The 19,438-nt window shown below is 38.2% G+C and overlaps 1 protein-coding gene across 1 annotated transcript in view; it reads right to left on the bottom strand.

Annotated features, from left to right (window-relative positions):
- dnah2 (dynein, axonemal, heavy chain 2) overlaps positions 1–19,438 on the bottom strand; it is a 234,435-nt gene that overhangs the window by 204,037 nt on the left and 10,960 nt on the right. The window contains exons 7-8 of the mRNA XM_067446627.1: positions 15,375–15,613; positions 10,203–10,394 (exon numbers count right to left, since the gene is read on the bottom strand). Coding sequence (XP_067302728.1) covers positions 10,203–10,394; positions 15,375–15,613 — 431 coding nt within the window. The remainder of the gene's footprint in view (positions 1–10,202; positions 10,395–15,374; positions 15,614–19,438) is intronic.

Genomic DNA, 19,438 nt, shown 5'->3' with positions numbered 1-19,438 from the left:
CAGCTTTCACTCTGACTCTAGCCATTACCACTACCTGTGTTTACATGGACCCTTATGATCCGATTGAAATCAGACTAGTAGCACAGTCAGAATAAAAATGTCACATGTAACCACGTCAGACGGAATGAATTGGCTGGATCTGATTAAAATGTGATCAGATTGAAAACTGAAACTCAAGTCCTGTGCATGTGCAGTGACGTAGAATGCATGTACATGGAACAAGCTGTTCTTCCTATTGAATGAAGAGTCATAATTGAGTGTCCTGTCATTCTAAAATTCTCTTTCCACTCATCGTCTGTGAAGTGGAGCAGGATGACATCCCACCAGTCCTTGTTTTAGACTCTCATCCACAGTCGACTGGTTTTGGGAGCGGGAAAGGGCGTTTTTACTGCTTGATAAATACAAGCAGCAAGGCATAACGCTTTATGTGCTCGTCGTCTCCTAATAAGGACCCAAAATAGATAAATGTTAAGTCAGGATGTAATATAGGAGGATGATTAGTATGCAAACACAGCAGAAAACAGAAAAAAATCGTGCAGTGTGCATGTCAAAAGCAAGCCGCAACCTCCCATGGTCTCTCTTGAAGCCAACACGGAAGTGACTTAAACTGCAATTCATCGACTGGCCACAAGAGAAAGTCAAATCTGTATCTTTACAGCAGAACAAAATATGTTTACAGCCTGGTACAAGAGTGGTTTTGGTCCATAAAGCTAATTTTGCCCTTCATGACAACTGTTTTAAATTAACTGTAAAAATTAAATTAAGCCTTAAAATTTTGCATAATTAAGGGAGTGGCCACTTGAAGATGCCAAGATGGCAACAGCTAACTTTAGGCTTTAAAAATGCTCTTCAGAAACCTACAGGTGGCGTCACGGAAACTACGTCCATATTTTTTTTTACAGTCTATGGTCAGAAGATTATATCCGATCAGAAGCTTATGACATATAAACGCACACATCAACCCGATTATTTTATTTAGCGTTCATATAAACACAACATTCGGATTCATCAATCGGAATGAATTAATTCTGACTGAAGCAAAAACTGTCCATGCTAATGGTGTTACTCATATTCTCAATATTCTGCTGTATGCACGTGCGGAAAGTTGCTGATGGCACATGCAAACACTCCACTCATGTACCGCTCCCGCTCTTTGGAAAAGCAAAGTCTGCACATGAAATTTCTATGTATTAGTAGACTTTATTCTGTTTGCAATATCCCTACCGTGCTGTAACATGGTGTGGTATAGCCGTGCTGGGAAACGCTGGTAAAATGACGGCACCCTCACGTTCACTGATCCACTGGCCTGTATTTTTTTAATTCAGTATCAAAAAATTATTGAATTTCATTAAAAAGTCTCATATATATAATTATACAAAAAAATGCTCATTTAAAATAAATAAGTTTTTTTTTTTTTTTTTTAAAGCATTTTCGGTATCAGTTTACAGCAAAGTCCATCTAGATTTTCAGTTTTCAATTTCAGCCCAGAGTTTTCATTTGGGTGCATCCCTCACGGTATTGGTGATTATTGCTGCGGCAGTAACTGTGGCAGCAATGTATTATTAGGGGAAATAATAAAGATATATAACTATAATAACAGTGCTAATGTAGCAACACATTAGCAGTTACAGATTTTGTTGAATTAGAAGCACTAATAACACTAATAACTATATTTTGGTTGTATTAGTAGCTCTAGCCTAATTAGTTATAGCCTAAATACCCCAATATAGAGACTCACATGAGCAGCAGCAGTATTAGCAGTAACTGTAATTGTTCTGTTAGCAAATGTGCTAAGGCAAACAGCCATTCATAAATTAGCAATTAGCAAATTAGCAAACAGCCATTTATAAATTCAAAACCTAATGCATCTGTTATTTTGTTCTAGTGTATGGTGCACAGACTGGCTCGATTAGTGCTCATAAAGGACAGGTTTCATATTTTGTAAATGTAAATTTGGCTGTGTATTTGAAAATAAGAGCTTTGTGAACATTAATCAGGTTACAAGTCTGTGAATTGCTGTTTGGAAATACATACACTGTTGTACCAAATTAGCTAACAAATCGAATAATCTTATTTTGTAATGCATGATTTCTGAGACTATTTTAGCTCCATATTAGTAGAGGTGGTAATGCAGATAACCATAGTAATAATCCTAAAGGTAATGGTCATGTTTAGTACTGCACATAGTAGCAGTGATAAAAGTAACAATAATCTTAGCAGTAACAGTATTCTTCAGATCATTATGTTCACAAACCATAATAATTACTTCAATAAGCTCAATGTGTCTGTCTTAAATGAATACATTATTAGCTAACTGAACGACTTACATGTGCATTTCTGAAAACCATTATTTGGGCAGTCACCTCTGATAACAGCTTACTCTAAACTGCAATGCAGAAATATGGATTTACTGTAAAGCTGCTTTTGAATCTATATGTATTGTGAAAAGTGATATGCAAATAAATGTGAAATGAACTTAATTAGTAGTAAATGATAATAATAAAATTAATTATTTAATCAATCAATTATGTTCTTGTAAGTTGCAGGACTGCAGTTTTAGGACCGTAGTGTTTTTGTGACAGTGGCACCTAACAAATTTGACACAATCAGAATTAGAGCAGGCACGCATGTGTCAGACGCTTCCAGTTATTTTAGCAGTGCAAAAACATTTAATTATGCTGCTTGATGCAACAAACTGGCATTTGTTAGCATATCATTATAATTAGTTATCGTAGTCATAAACACTATTTTTTAGCACAAACAAGTTTACTGCACTTTGTTAAACTGGTTGCACACCAGTCGAGAAGCACCACAGCGCCCTGCAGATAATGAAACCGAAGTCTCTCACATACACAGAAAATAGTTCACTTCCGCATTGGAAAAATAGGGTCTGACTTTAAAACCAGAATATGGGTTCATATTTAAACAGATTATGATATATATTTAAAAGGGTCACAAACTGTTATGTTTAGGGGTTGGTTAGGAGAATATCAATTAAGTTAAAAAAAAATGTAAATAATAAAAAATAATTTCTGAAAATGTTTCATTCAAATAATAAAGTAATGTAACTGATTACTAGGGATGCACGATATTGGATTTTTGCCGATATCCGATATGCCGATATTTTTCAGCTCATTTTGGCCGATGCCGATAACGATGCCGATATATGTTTATGTTTTCCCTTTGTTTGGAAACAACACCATTTTGAGCAAAAACTTTTTTTTTTTTTTCATTCTGGTTTCAGATTTCTGAGGTATCCTTACTAAAAGGATTCTTGTTGAAGATAAATAAATGTTAATAAAGTTCTTTTTATGATAAGAGTATATTAAAAGCTCTGAAAATAACTAATAAAGTCAGTAATTTTTCACCCAGATGCAGCTGTAACCTAAATATTGTATTTTTGCATTTAACGTTTGTGCACATGAAGTGGGGGTGGCATGACATCCATTGATGCTGTCTTTTAATTCTACAATTATTGTAGAGCTCCTTGGATTATTTTTCATCATCCATTTCGTACATTTTTATTACAGATTAATACACTGTATATAAAAGTATTTAATTTACAAGTGTCTTGCTTGTGATTTATGACATCATTACTGATTTGTTTATTCAGAACAAGAAGTAACTTCAATTTATTTGTGTATTCTACTTTTCATTGTATTACTGTAACAACAGCGCCCCCACTACATGTATAAATATATAGAGGTGTAGCTGGAGGGCACTAGGACCTGGAGGAGCTTCTGCTGCTGTGGAGGCTGCCGCACACGCTAGAGAGTGGGGAGACGCGATTGGGCTTGTTTTGGGCTAGTTTTGTTGTGAAAACGTGGCAAATCTGCTGCTGCTTTTTACAGAATATATTCAGATGTAACCCCCTTTGTAATCATTGACATTTTCATAAGTTTTAAAACATATCCACTTTGGAGAGCGTTTTCAAAAAGCTTAATATTCGTTAATAAAAAGGCCAAAACAGAGAGATAGTGTGGACAAGGCCTGCAGTCACAGGTACTGCAGGGTCATGCTAATCGTTGTAATAGCAGTGATAGTCGCAAAACTGACAGTTGGAGTGATAATACCACGTTTAGAAGTAGCATACTATTACTAATAGTGGAGCTGGTGGCAGTGGCGAATGGCGATGCTGATATGAAACAGTACGGCACCCAGCAGAGTGTAAGTAGAGATAAATCACCTGAAGAAGCTTAATTATATTTGAAAAGATCCAGCACTCCATATGTCACTGCTGACCGTAGAAACTCTCATTATGGCGTGTAAAGTGGATGGGTGCTGCTGTAATACAGTGCAATCACGGTGCAGTTCTAAGAGGCGTGTTCCTGTGCTGTAGGTAACAGAGCAGAACTCAGATATGGAGAGAGAGAGAGAGAGAGAGAGAGAGAGAGAGAGAGAGAGAGAGAGAGAGAGAGAGAGAGAGAGAGAGAGAGAGAGAGAGAGAGAGAGAGAGAGAGAGAGAGAGAGAGAGAGAGAGAGAGAGAGAGAGAGAGAGAGAGAGAGAGAGAGAGAGAGAGAGAGAGAGAGAGAGAGACGATGATTGAGGGCTACTGTACTTGTGGTGGATCTGGGAGGTGTTCAGGTAGAGCTCTTTCCATGCCAGGCAGCACTGGATACAGTCATTCAGAATCCGCTTGCTGGAGACCACGTAACCCTGAAAGATCCTGTCCAGCGAGATCTCCTCACAGCACAGACGGATGACCTCATTACTCATCTGCAAAACAACAAAACACCACATTGTACAGTTACTGAGTGTAAATGAAACACCCAGCAATCCAAGAGCGAATCTGTCTTTGTCGGCGTATCTACTGCATCTCAGGATGTTCAGCCTCATACTTGAGGATTTTGCACATGAATGTTTGATGAGAGAACCACATTGACTGTACCAAAGCAAGCACAGACAGGTGTGTGCCGTAATGTGCTCTGCATTCAGGTGTAGATTAACCTTGAGTACAGACTTTTCTATGAATCAGGCAGGATTTACTCCTGTTAAAACCTTGGCTTTTGTGCTTGGTGTCACTCAGATCCATGTGCCTTACAAAAACAGAGACTGTTGTATAGAAATGAGCAAAGGAAATAAAATGAAGAGAATGCAACAAATAGGAGAGAGGAAGAGAGGCGAAGAAAGTGTAATCATGGCTGATGATGTATATAGTGGAGGATGTGAAACGACAGATTCCCATTGAGTTTTAGATTCTTTTGACACAGGAACCCCATATAGCACAGAGATAGACAAACAAGAAAACAGAAAGAAAGAAAATAGCTGTACATGTGTACATCTGTGAAGAAAAGAGAAAAGAATGTGTATATGTGTACATGGGAGGAAAAAAGTGTGTGTGTGTGCGTGTGTGCGTGCGCGTGTGTGTGTGTGTGTGTGTGTGTGTGTGTGTGTGTGTGTGTGTGTGTGTGCGCGCGCAGTAATGTGTACTACACCCTGATTACAGTGACAGGCAAATTCCTATTTTAATGAAGGAGGCACAAAACAAGAGGAAATTAAATTGATATGTAAATGACTCAAAATTCTCATTTAAGCAAAAGGTTAAGAGAGCCACAGAATTAAACAGCTTATGGGTTCATATATATAGATTTTTTTTCATTCCTCTCTTTTTTAAAGAAAGACAAAAAGAGCCTTCTGTAAATGAAGACAACACACATCCCAACGCCTGCGTCTCAAGAGATTTCTAAGGCCTTGTTCAATCAGAGACGTTTCTTCCATTTCTGTCACAGCAGCTCTTGAAAATCAGCAAAGAAGCGTGTCTTAACTTTGGTGCAGGAGAAGAAAAAAAACCTAGACGGAGCTAACTAAAAGTAGGGTTAGGTGGACGTAGGAGGTAAGAATAGATGACAAGCGCTGAGCTTTCAGAAACCCCGGCAGATGGTGTTTCATATCAGGAGTAGACGGTGGGAAGCAGACGGCATGTAGAGCTGTGAGTCTCATGTATGAAATAACAATGAGCACATCAGTCTCGGAATGCCGGCACAATTATAACAAATTATTCTTTTGAAGGCCTTATGTATCTGAACTCTTTCTTTACCTCTGTATTTTTCTCATGGTATTAAACGGAACAGCACACAGGAGTCCAAAGTCTATGGCCCCTAGCGCTGGCTGATTGGAAAATGATATTAAATCCGATGTAGGCTCTACCAGCTCTGAGAAATAGGACGGGGGGAAAAAACAAACCAAAAACAAATAAAAGAAATTCTGAAGCCCCGAGGGAGAGACAAAGGAAGGTGGTCGTGACACACACACATACAAATCCACGCACAAACACACACGTCGTGACTCAAATGCCCTCTGATTGGAAATTATTAGCTGGAAAACCTCTGACTGGAAACTGAATCAAGAAAGCAAGTTCTGCTCCACGTCTTTTCTTTCTACCGCCTCTCTTTCTTTCCTTCCTCACTGCAAGCACAATAAAATGCTTCCCTGCTGAAATAATCAGGTTTCTCGTGTTATTTTACATCTTGGAGGGGAGAAACCCTCTAAAGTCTGAAAAAGAGTGCAAATACCAGGGCCCATTTCACCTTCATTAAATACAACACGCTATTGCACACAGCCAATGACAACAGAGCTCTGGGTGGACTTTACAGTCCATTTAGATGTATTTGTATATGGCTGTTGATAGAAATCACAGTTACACTCTGATTTTAGAACAGTTCCCTCAATTTCTTCTGAAATGTTTCATTTTGAATTTGTTCAGGGGATGTTGATCCCCCATCGGTCCTATAGGACCGTGAGCCAAATCTGTGAACCAGGTACAAGATCCAAGTCACTGAGTATTAATGGAGCTTAGCGGGTGATTTAAACTCACAGTGCATTCATGGCACGGTGGAACAGCCACGAGAAAAATAGCAACATTATTCCATAGAATAACAATAAAAACATAAAGATCTCCACAGGGAGGGTGTATATCAGTCGCTGGAATCTTTCCGTCAGACAAATAGAAATTCAATTTTGTAAACTGATGAAGGCTTTTCTTCATTGCAGGAGAAGAGAACTTTCTTTCACTTCAAGAATCATTAAAGCATAACCTAAGCCGTTTTCATAGCACAAGCACTGACCTAACACAATAGAACTTTCACATCAGATAGTCTGTGTATTTGACAAGGTAAGAACAAAGTGCAGAGAGCTCACTTGACTGAACCACAGGCATTTGGCCTGGGTAAGAATGCATAAAGAATTACAGTGTTATGGCTGAACTGGAGTACATTTCTGACAGATTAAATGAAAGGCTCTGGATATGTCGGTCTTTTTGGTTAGAGGGTGGCGCTGCATTGACCAGCAGAGCTTGAGTTAAAGGGATACTTCACCCAAAAATGTAAATTCTGTTAAGCAAATTCATTTAAGTCAAAACCTGTATCTTTTCATCTGTAAAACATAGAAGATATTCTGAAGAACTATACATGAGAGTCTATACATATAAGTCTATACATGAGAGTTCAAAACAATATTGGACCGCACTAAAAAATTAAAATAAATGCATGCATTTTGCAGAAAACATAGTTTTTTTTTATTTATTTGAGCTGCTCTATATCAACCTTTCTTGCTCACTAAACTATAGACCTCCCACACTACACATGCATCAAAGTAGCCAGAGCCACTTTTCTCTATTTACAGACATGACGAGACAAATGGGCGAGTGATGTATGCAAGCGATTTCTCGCAAAAGCCATCCCGACAGCTCTAAAATATTTATATACACTTATAATAGGCTTACCATAGTGAATCAGGGTAGGCACATTTTGGAAGGAGAATTGTTATGAGAACTGAAATTTTGTTTATTTTGAACAAATAGTGTACATTTAAAAAGATCCTGTAAAATGTGTAATTTGTAATAAAAATACTGTAAAAATGCTACAGTAAAAACTTCTAATTGGTTACCTTATTATAAATATATTAGTTACATCATCATGTAGCCTACAGTATAAAAATTGTAACTGGTTTACCATTGAATTACAATTGTACTGTAAAATATTGTAAACATTTTTTAAGTAAAAACTATAAAATACAATATAATTAACAGTGAAAATCAGTTAAAGGATATACTCAGACGTCCCTGCTTGACACATGACATATAGTAATATTTTTGCGATTGGTAATGTACATTAGTGTTTTTTATTTAGTTATTGACTATTGCATTATTTTAGTGTCATGAGTGTTACCAAGATGTTGTTTTGTCTTTATATGAGGGCGTATCTTTTTTGTGTTCCACAGAAGAACCAAAGTTATACAGATTTGGAAATGACATGATGGTGAGTAAATTTCACTGATGGGTGAACTATCCCTTTAAGTTTTAACATAAGAGAAACAAAAGGGGGGAAAAGATTGTCCAGACTTGAACTCATTAAACATATGCAGGTCAAAGGTGAAAATATGACCTCAGAGAATAAAAATGGCCCTTTGAAAAACAACTGCTGATTTAATGCGGGCATTTCAGCATGTGCGCGCAGTCTCACCCCTCAGGAAACAATTAGACCAAATGTTTTTGTAGCAGTCCGATTTGCCTTGATGTGTTTTCAAAGAAAAGAATGAAAAAGAGAAAAAAAGAAAAATGAAACAGACAAAAAAAAGAGAGCGAAACAAAGTGGCAGTAGTACCATGTGATTCCTGCAGAGGAAGGGTCAGAGCGTAATTACAGAAGGTTAAACGGTTTCCCTGATGCTCTCAAGGAGCCAGGGATGGAAATGAAAAGCAAGTGAACCGATGCGAGCGGGTGGCGTACAGACGCAAGGCCCCGCTCCTCTGATCTGAAGAACACGTGTTACATGTGCTACGCTACTGCGGCTGATGGCTTATCTATGTGGCGGAGCCCAAAGCAATCCGAACTTTGATGTGCAGGAAGCAGGGGAGGGGGGTGTGGGATCCAGGCATCAGGTACTAGTATGACTACATAGGTCTGTGTGAGTGGATTGAGGGAAAACCTCTGAGCATGAGAGTGTAGCTGATTCACACAAAATTATGCATGAAGTGATTGATTGCCGAGACAAAGGGCTGTGCATAACAATGACAAGGTGTAGTGGATCAATCTTCATTGTCGGAGCATTGAAAATCAATTCACTCGTGATATTATAAAGAGATAACCTATCATATAATGTATTGCTTTACTCAATCATTCCGCACAGGTGACTTGCATTTGTAGAATGTTTATACTATGTTATTCTATTATAAAAGTATTATATATTATATATAATAGAATATTTGAGCAATATCACATGCGCAATTGTGAGCTTTTAAACAACAGTTCAATAAAAATAAAAAATATATATAATGCCCGTTTCATACTCTGTATGCAGTGCGCATTTTCTTCTGTACCCATGTTAAGCGGTTAGATCTTTCACACCTCACGTGGATGAGGTCCGGCAGCGCATTCCAGGAGCTGTCAATTTCTATTTTTTGCTGTGCTGGATGTGCTGAATTAAAGTGACAGTGCACTGTTTGCATTAAAATAAACATGTATTGACGTGAAAATCTAGTAATTTCCCCACAGATGCATATCATTTTAACATCATTTATAATTTTACTTTGTTTTAAAAGTCAACACATGGCTTTTTTGCCTCGGGGTAAAGCAAGGAAAATGACACCTTACCTGATATTTAGCTAAATAAGGAGACATAATGGATAGCACTCAAACTTCTTCCTTTCTTGGAGGTTCTTTATGGTTTGGAGGATTTCTTGTAAAAAAATATATATTTAAAAATGAAATAAAAGACTGAATTTTTCTGACTATTGTAAGTTTTAATATAAAATGTTTGTGACTCTAACATTGGCTCTAACATATGTTTAAATGTTTTGCCACTTGCGTTGCGTGAGAAACATAATATATAAATCTAAAGTATTAGGCTATATAAATATAAAGTAATTGGAATAAAGGAGTTGAATAAAACTTTTAAATGAAGTCCATTTAATTGTGACATCTATGAAAAAGTGTATGTGAGAGAATTGCAATGTTAACAAGCCATGTTAAGAAGCCAAACGCTTTTGGGATTTGGAATAAAAATAATGAATAAATGCTGTGTTTGTGGTATACAGCTGTGGATCACTGCAAATGCGGCATATGTAAAAGGACAACAGCGCGTGCGGCTCCTGCATCGCATACGCACTTCAAACAAATCCATGGCTGAATTAACCATTGTGTGTCTCTGAACAAACACAATAGTAGTGTTCCTGAAGGAATCAAGTTCACTGTATAATAACGCACCTTGGATAATAGAGCTGTGATCCTGTCACGGGTGTTGTAGTAGCTGGAGTTGATCCATATCACACGGATGAGGTTGAGGATGTGAGCGAGTTTGGGTACAATCTCACCAGGTTTAAGCTGAGCAAGCTCCTCACAAGGTTCTTTCAGTAAGGACAGGAAGGAGACATTTGACTGAGCCTGCAAAGTGCTATCCTGGAGAACAAAACAAAAAACAAATGTTAATTTGACAGACAGACAGAGATACGAATAGATGGATAGACAGACAGATCAGATTTTCAAACCAGAAAAATTATGATAAACAAAATCATAGATTTAACAGAGTGTGGAGTGCCACGATGTGACAACAACAGAATACCACACACTAACAGATTCCATACACAAAAATCAAAATCTCGAGAAATATCTCGTGGTCAAACGTGACTTCACAGTAAACAAACATGATCAAAGAATCTACATTTTGGATATTTGTGACCCTGGACCACAAAACCAATCATTTTAATTGAGATTATGAGATTAATAAAACATAAATAATACATTTTCCATTGATGTATGGTTTGTTAGGATTGGATAATATTTGGCTGAGATACAACTATTTGAAAATCTGGAATTTGAGGGTGCAAAAAAATCTAAATATTGAGAAAATCACCAGATCACCAGTTTTCCAAATGTAAAATTTTTATAGAAATATATTTACAGTAGGAAATGTACTAAATATTTTCATGAAACATGATCTTTACTTAATGATTTTTGGCATAAAAGAAAAATTGATAGGTTTGACCCATACAATGTATTGTTAGCTATTGCCACATGACTAGTTTTGTTGTCCAGGGTCAAATTTATGATTTGAGATGGCTGCTTCCGAGCAGAATCAATTGCTCTTAAAACACAGAAAAAATCTGATAAAATAATCTGTAGAATTATCAAGATAATCAGAACTTTACCAAGGATTGTCAGAAGGGGAGAACTGGGCCAAAAATCAGCCTGATTATCTTGTAGTGTGTAGGTGCCTTTAGACTAGTCTTACAAGTTAGTCATACATTTATTTTTTCAATAGTGGTCATAACTTTTATAGGTCAGGGCCCAGTTGCATTAAACCGCTTGAGTTAAAACTCTTAGTTAAAAGGTTAAGTTTACCCTTAATGAAACATGGGTTGCAAGAAAAGTGTCCACTCAATGACCTTCAAGACTGTCATTAAGTATTTTCCCTTAAGTTCTGTTATGCGTTGCAACTAAGTCCTTAGCAACCAATTAGCCCTAACAAAAATTAAGGGATCAAAACAGGTCCCTTCAGTCATCTGCTGAACTCAAACGTGATGGTACAGATGTGCATTTTGAGCAATCAAAACAAGCCTGTTGAAAAGATGACGTGAAACAGTGTGTATTATTGAAAATAAAATTGAATAAACACCAAAGTTTTAATATATTTTCATCACTTCCATTGTGCAATTGAAATAATTATCTCATGCCAAGTTTAGTCTTGTACGCAGGAGTGACTGATTATAAAATGGCAAGCTTAGGTGTTTCTCCCTGTCTTTAAAAAAAAAGAAGAAAAAAAGCTTTTTTTTTTTGTCCTTGGTCCAGTTTGGTTTAGATTTCTTGTTTCCAGTAGCCATTCATTTAAATATCAACACCAAACAAGCAAAGTAGCACTGATGTGTGAGTACAGTACAACAACAAAGAGTTGGAAAAATATAATGTAATTTAATGAATATGACTAGCATGGCATAATTTTGAGCATCCTCTGGTGTCGTACCTGGACTCAATGTGCTTTAATGATCTCCATAACTCATATATTATAGTAAAGTTAAAAGGTACATAACATGCTTCTGCCAGTCTCATGTTAATCTTGAGTACTTATAGAGTAGTATTGCATCCTTCATCTCAAAAGAATCTTTAGTTTTGCTGCTCCAGAAAAACAAACTGCATCCACTGTTTCCTTAACACTGGCCAAAATCAAATAAAAACTCATTTTTCCTTACAAACAAAAACACTTCTTTAGTGACATCGTTGATTTCGTGGTCTGAAAACAAAATGACAGCACTGTCGACAACTTTTGTAACCCAAGCGAAGCTCATTGATGGCCGTACTATTGCTCTCGCTCTTTGTATGTTAAATTTAAATAAAATTCCATGTTTAAAATGAGAATCCAACTCTTCAACAGGGTAAATAAGTCAAAATAAATTAAATGGCATTAGACCTGTTAAACTTAAGTAGTCCGTTATGTAATGTTTATCGTGTGAGGTTTTATAATTATAGCAACCACTTCTCCATTGCCCTTTTTTTACCAGAAATAATCGCAAAATGCCTAGTATTAAACACCTATGTAAAGGTGACAGTTAAGGCGTTTGTTGCAACACTCCCCTTCTATCTAAATAAATCCCCTTCTTCAGGGATTTTTCTAGCCTGGATGCCAGCCGAATTTAGCCCCGCCCACAACATTTTTGGGTCGGGCAGTTCGGTCTAGGCTTGCTCCAGACCGAAACTTATCCCCAAACAGAAACTGTTCGGACCAATGAAATCATCAGGGCGGGCTTCAGGCGATGACGGACAGATGCTCAACAGTAACGGAATCATCCACGTCATCAAAGGGGCTTGGGTTATATTTGTTCAAATTCTAAATGAAGAGCTTGTTTGTATCTGCATTCATCATCCCAATTTCTCTCAGAAATGATGATCATGTTGGGTAAGTACTCTGTGTATCGTTTAATTATTTAATTTTTTTACAACACCGGCAAAGATTGTGTATTCCAGTCTGATTTCAGCTCTCGTGCAGACAGGTTTGCCAAGTTTTTACAACAAAACCCGCCAACTACTAGCCCTAAACAATAGCTTCTTGGGGGGTTCTCCGGGGAAAAAATGGCGTTTGGGGGTAAAATGTGTGTTATTTTGGCAAGGTTGCCTGCTAAAATTCACACTCATGGGTCTATATCACATAATAGTTGCTTCAACCCGCGGACATAGAAAACAACCCGCAGAAAAAACACGGACTTGGCAACACAGTGCAGTTGAACTCTGTTGAAATTTGACAATGCGTCGCTTCGCTGCTCTGATTGGTTGTATGTCTATCCAATTGATGTCTTTCCTGGTTTGGTTGAAACACGCCCCATAATCACAGCCCACGTCAGGCTAGGATTTTTCCCCCTCAGGGGTATCTTTAAGTCAAACCACTTAAAGAGGTTTCATGCAAACGGGCACAGGTACATATAAAGATAGATTGTTTTAATTTGAATCCTTAAAGTGAGACTGATTAGTCCTTACTTATTGCTAGTTTGTCAGACTAGTGCAATTTAAATACTTGTGCACTATTCTAGTGTAAGGAGTGTTCACAGTCACACTGAAAATTCCAAGAAGAAAAAGTGCACTTTATGCCCATAAGATACACTTTATTAATCAATAAAACAAAGTGTAGAATGTTGGAAACTTCACGGGGAGGGACTATCAGACTCTGATATTAAATGAAAAAATAACCTAAGGCCCCGATCACACCGAACGCGTTTTTCAGGTTTCCGAACGCGAGGTGTACTGCACTGCCTTCTTTGGTAAGCGTTTTTTCTTTCAGAAAAGAGCAGTGCGCTGCAGTTTTTTTAAATGTTGCTAGGAAACCCCCGAATCAGCTGTCCTGTCAATCTAATCAATGGAACGGTCAACACAACGGAAGGCCCGCCTCTCCATTCATTCGATTGGTCAAAAGAAAATAAACGCGATGACGTCAGGCACTTTTCCGCTCAGAGTTGACTTTTTGTCAACTTCATTCGCTCAGAGCGCTCCTTTCAAAACGCGAGGTGCAGCAAGCGGTTAAAACACGAGGAGCAGCAAGCGGTTAAAACACGAGGCGCGGCAAGCGGTTAAAATGCGAGGAGCAGCAAGCGGTTAAAACACGAGGCGCGGCAAGCGGTTAAAATGCGAGGAGCAGCAAGCGGTTAAAACACGAGGCGCGGCAAGCGGTTAAAACACGAGGAGCAGCAAGCGGTTAAAACACGAGGAGCAGCAAGCGGTTAAAACACGAGGCGCAGCAAGCGGTTAAAATGCGAGGCACCCGGAGCGCAAAAGCAGCGCGCATAACGCTCTCTGCCAACCAAAATCCATTCAAAAAAGGTGCCTCTAGCTGCAAAAACGCGTTCTGTGTGATCGGGGCCTAATAAAGTTTTTTTCCCTACACGATTGAGTACATTATAATGGAGGCAATATTGGACCCATGGGTGGGGCACAGAGTTGAATTGGTTAAATGTAACAGTTTACAGCTGATTGGTTGATTATAATCTATAAAATACCTTTCTATCAAAGTTGTCTGACATTATCAAGATTAATTTATTCTGACACAGTTTAACTCTGAGTTTTTTCATATTGTATTACCATTTTCTAACTATAGTGAATAAACTGTAATAATGTGAGAAAATGTATAAATTTTGGTTTGATCAGTTGGGACAGTCTTAACTTAGTGGTTATGTTTATTGACTGGCACCTGAAGTCAATTTGGACTTATTAATTGACATCTGAATAAGCTTAAAGGGTTTTACCAAAGTAAACTGAGCGCTACCATACACAACATTGGCTGTTACGGGACAGTGATCAGGCACACAGCTGACTCTACAGCATCACTATTACAAGCAGCCATGGGTGCCCCTGAAGGTCAAATAGAGCTGATGTTTAATTATTTCACTCTGGTCACATTGATTTTTTTAGAGGCTTTGGAGATTGTTTGAAATAAAGGATGGCAGTTGCTGCAGCCTTGCAGTTTTGCGCAGTATGAAGCTGAAGGCATGACAATCAGAAAAAGGGACACGTGATGTGTCCTCCACACTGATGCAGGACCAGTTTCCTCTATCTAAACCCCAATCCTGAGTCATTACATGAACAACCATAAACTGATCTAAAATCAGTGTTAAAGGGCAATGAGGGTGTGACACTAAGCACTGAAGTAGAGCTGACAGACAGGCTCCGTCTCTCGTTGTAATGAGAAGCCGGGCCAACTCTTAATAGCGAAGAGCGCATGTGAGACGGCCTCATTTCCGAGGGGTGAGGAGAAGCCGCTCAGAAGGCGCATATAAATCATCAACAGCCAGAGAATGTTCTTGTTCAGCCCATTACCCCTCGGCTCAATTCCTGCCATGTAGCCCTGCACATTTTTTCACACACTCATGAACACACACACAGGTAGCTACTCGGCTGTACCTGGATCTGCTTGGCTAGTTCACAGAAGGGTGGGATGTAGGTTGATGAGTAGAGCTGCAGAATCGCCTGTATATGACAGACTCCAGGTTTCTGCAGCTGCTTACTAATGCTGTCCAGATCAGCACAGCGGTTCTTCCAGAAAGAGATCTCCTCCAGCGGGCCTGAGGTGTCCCCCATGTTGCTTATGGATTGAGAGCTGAGCACTTCTTTTATCTGACGTGTCCAGTGGATCACCACCACTGAGAGAGAGAGAGAGAGAGAGAGAGAGAGAGAGAGAGAGAGAGAGAGAGAGAGAGAGAGAGAGAGAGAGAGAGAGAGAGATAGAGATAGAGATAGAGAGATAGAGAGATAGAGAGAAAGAGAGAGAGAGAGAGAGAGAGAGAGAGAGAGAGAGAGAGAGAGAGAGAGAGAGAGAGAGAGAGAGAGAGAGAGATTGTTTAGGTTTGTATTGTGCTACAATATATTTAATCAAACCTAACAATTATAAATCTCTGGCAAAAGAATTCCTCAGAAAGTTCTGTGAAATTTAAATGACCATCATTTGCAAAGTTCTGCACACCCCTTGCGTGATCCTTCATTAAACACTTTGGCAAATTTGAAAGCTTTTAGCTACCAATAAGGGTATATTATATTCTGTTCTGAATGCACCTGAATACTCTGCTCCTGACACACCAACGAATTACCCTGAAGAGAAATCGCAACACATCCAGTTTATTTAAATTTTATATTACAACACTTCGGTACAGTCTGTGGTTTATAAATACATTTTGCTTTATTTTTTAACTATTGAACTATTATTTACCTCTCTACATCAAAGAATCCTTAACAAAATGTATCACGGTTTCCACAAAAATATTAGGCACCACAACAGTTTTCATCATTTATAATAATAATGAAGTTTCTTGAATCGTCACATTAGAATGATTTCTGAAGGGTCATGCTACATTGAAGATTGGAGGAATTATGCTGAAAAATCACAGGAATAAATTATATTTTCAAATGTATTTAACTCAAAACAGTTAATTTACAGTAGGCTCTAAAAATATTGGCACCAATGGTACATTTTAGTAGCCAAGAAATCTAGACGCACTCTAGCAGCAGCAAATTTAATCTGCCCGAGTGTCGTCTAGGAACTCTCAATACCCTTCTGAGCTGTATTCCTCTCAATCTGGATGGGCCAATCACATCGTGTATAGAATAGGTGGGCGGGGCCATAATGAAGATGGCCGAGTTGCGTTTGCGTGCTTCTAGTGAACACAGAAACTGGCGAACGGCGGTCTTTCGAATCAGCTTTGACTGCGACTCTGGAAGACTTGGAGTTAAGCTTTTCTCTGAGAAAAGAACAAAGAACGGCACTGAAGTCATTCTTAAAAAGGGAAGATGTGTTCGGAGTTTAGCCGACCGGATACGGCGAATGTTTAATCTATCAACAAGCTCTGTTTCACCTTCGTTGCTCTGGTTGGTGTAGCGCTATCCTATCGCGTGCAGAGGGAGTTTGAAAGACAACCGTTTATCCGCCCCTCGGATTGAGCTGCCAATGGTGAGTTTCCAGACCAAACATCTTGATGTGGGTCTGGCTTGTCAGGCTAACATTTTAGCAAAACTGATTGAAAATTAGTTTTAGGAATTTCATTAGTCATTCAAAATATTAAAAGTAAGTAATAGTCAAATAATTTAAATTCTTATCATAAAACAAATACTTTTTTTCTGAAATATAGGTCTTCCACAATTGTTGGAAGATCCTTCATATTCAAAACAATGATTGTGGACTCTTCAGCTCATCTCACAGGTTTGTATAGGGTTATCAGGGGACTGCTATGTCCATGGCAAAACCTTTATTCTGTGGTCACTGTGAACTATTCTGTTGTTTATTCTGAGATCTCATTGTCATGCTAGAAGATCCAACCACGGACCAGTGTAAGTTTCGTAACATGGCCAGTCAGGTGTTGATTGAGCTTCTGCTGGTACTTGATGATTATGATACTGTGGAGTGTAACCTGAAAAGTTGCCCAGGGTCTTTGGAAGAAGAGTAGCCCCACAGCATTAGATATCCACCACCATATATCACAGTGGGTATAAAGTACTTTTCTACATGGCTATGTGAACACACCTCTGATGTTTTTCAAAAAGCTTTATTTTGGTCTCATCTGACCATAAAACACAGTCCCACTCTAAGTTCCACTTACGCCTGACAGGAGCATAAACTGTAGGTGCATGAGACTGCTGTTTTATGTCACCAAAGCTGTTTTATTGCAGAAAGTTGTGGTTATATAGGTGAGGTCTGATCGTATTTTTGGAGACTCTCTGACCCCAAGACCCAACTAGCATTTGCAATTCTCTAACTTTTATCCTTTATAGTTTGTTTGGTGATTCAGTCCATCCTCCTCAGTGCCAGTGGGGCCATTAGCCACATGTGCACTTCCAGTTAAATTGTTACCAATTCTAGTTGATAGCTCAGATAATCGTAGCTATTTTATTACTTGTAGCTCAACAACCCTTTGTTAAACATGACTATTCTCAGGTTTTTCCCATAGTGAAGGATGACTATAGGAATCTGGCCTGTGTGTCACTTAAAACAGGAAGTCATGACGTGTCACTTAAAGAGATAGTTCACCCAAAAATGAAAATGTGATGTTTATCTGCTTACCACCAGGGTATCTAAGATGATTATGAGGTAAAATGATGATTATGCAATCTTTTATGACGTAAAAAATAACACAAATACATTTGGGTCTCTCGTTTCGTGTCTTAAGACATCAAGTTGTCACCACAAGCCACAGGGTTTAATATGGATTGGTATGTCTGTGTGTTTTTTACTCTCATAGAATTACACCCCATTGACATGCATTATATGAATGGCACAGCAACAGTTGGAGTTATTGAGAGTATGGAGTTATCTATGGAGTTATGATTTGTGTTCTGCTGAAGAAACAAACACACCTACATCTTGGATGCCCTGGGGCTAAGCAGATAAACATTCAAATTGTCATTTTTAAGTTAAACTATCCCTTTAAGTGTTCCTGATCACTAAAGTTAACAGACACATCATATGAATAATATACTTCAGTTGGAATTTGTAGGGGTGCCATACATGTTCAGTTTTTGTAAATATTTTGAATGAGAAATATTGAAGTAAAATAATGCCAAATATTTTTTAAACAAAAAGCTTGTTGAATTGCACTACTTTGCATTAAGCATGCTTGCATTTTAATGGGGTGAAACTCAGCATGTATGTTTAAGATTTGAATATTTCAATTCAAAACATTTCACACACAATTTCATTATACAATAATCCATATTCGCAATAATCAGATTTTACTTCCAAAATATATATTTTGTTTAAAAATGCAACCCATAATATTCATATAAGTGAATTTGTAAAGCAAAATCAAATGGACAGAAAATTGCCTCTCTGTCCATTTGGTTTCGCTTTACACATTTACTTCAACACATTCAGTGGTTCAAATTTGACAGAAAATGTAACAGTTCACATCCGGGAACTGCAGGAATAGCAGTAGATTCGCGAGCATAATCTCCATCTGTTGTTAGTGCACCTCACCAGCAGGTGGTGCAAGACATTAAAAATTAGAAACGTGTATACACGTCGTATATAACTTTAGAGATGGTCCCTAAATGTGTAACTAACATCCAATGTCATTGTCAAACCAACTTTATGTCAGTATATCACTCACTGGGCGAACGCTTAGTGTGAAACTTTGTGCGTTATGTTCATATTCTGAGTCCACCTGCTTGCCTGTAGCCTATTTAGTATAGCCTTCATCCCAATAAGGTACGAGTTTGGTCTTTTATATCACTGTACTAAGCTAAATTAAACGTCCCGACTGCAAGAGAATCCAGGAGTATGATGTGTTTAGGGAACCCTAGGGAAACAACCGAGAGAAATATATGTCTACCTCAGATGTAACGTTTGATCTGTACGTCAGCATCGGGGAAGAACATTATAATCTTGTTCACGGAAGAGAAAAATGCTTACATGTACAAACGTAACCATGAGGACAAATGTAAACTGCTTTTTTGTGTCTTTATCGGCTTTTCAACATATA

The sequence above is a fragment of the Pseudorasbora parva genome, chromosome 1, assembly GCF_024679245.1.
Source record: "Pseudorasbora parva isolate DD20220531a chromosome 1, ASM2467924v1, whole genome shotgun sequence".
In the NCBI taxonomy this organism is placed as follows: Eukaryota; Metazoa; Chordata; class Actinopteri; order Cypriniformes; family Gobionidae; genus Pseudorasbora; species Pseudorasbora parva.
Note: the sequence above shows the minus strand (reverse complement) of the source record. Positions and strands in the feature narration are given on the sequence as shown.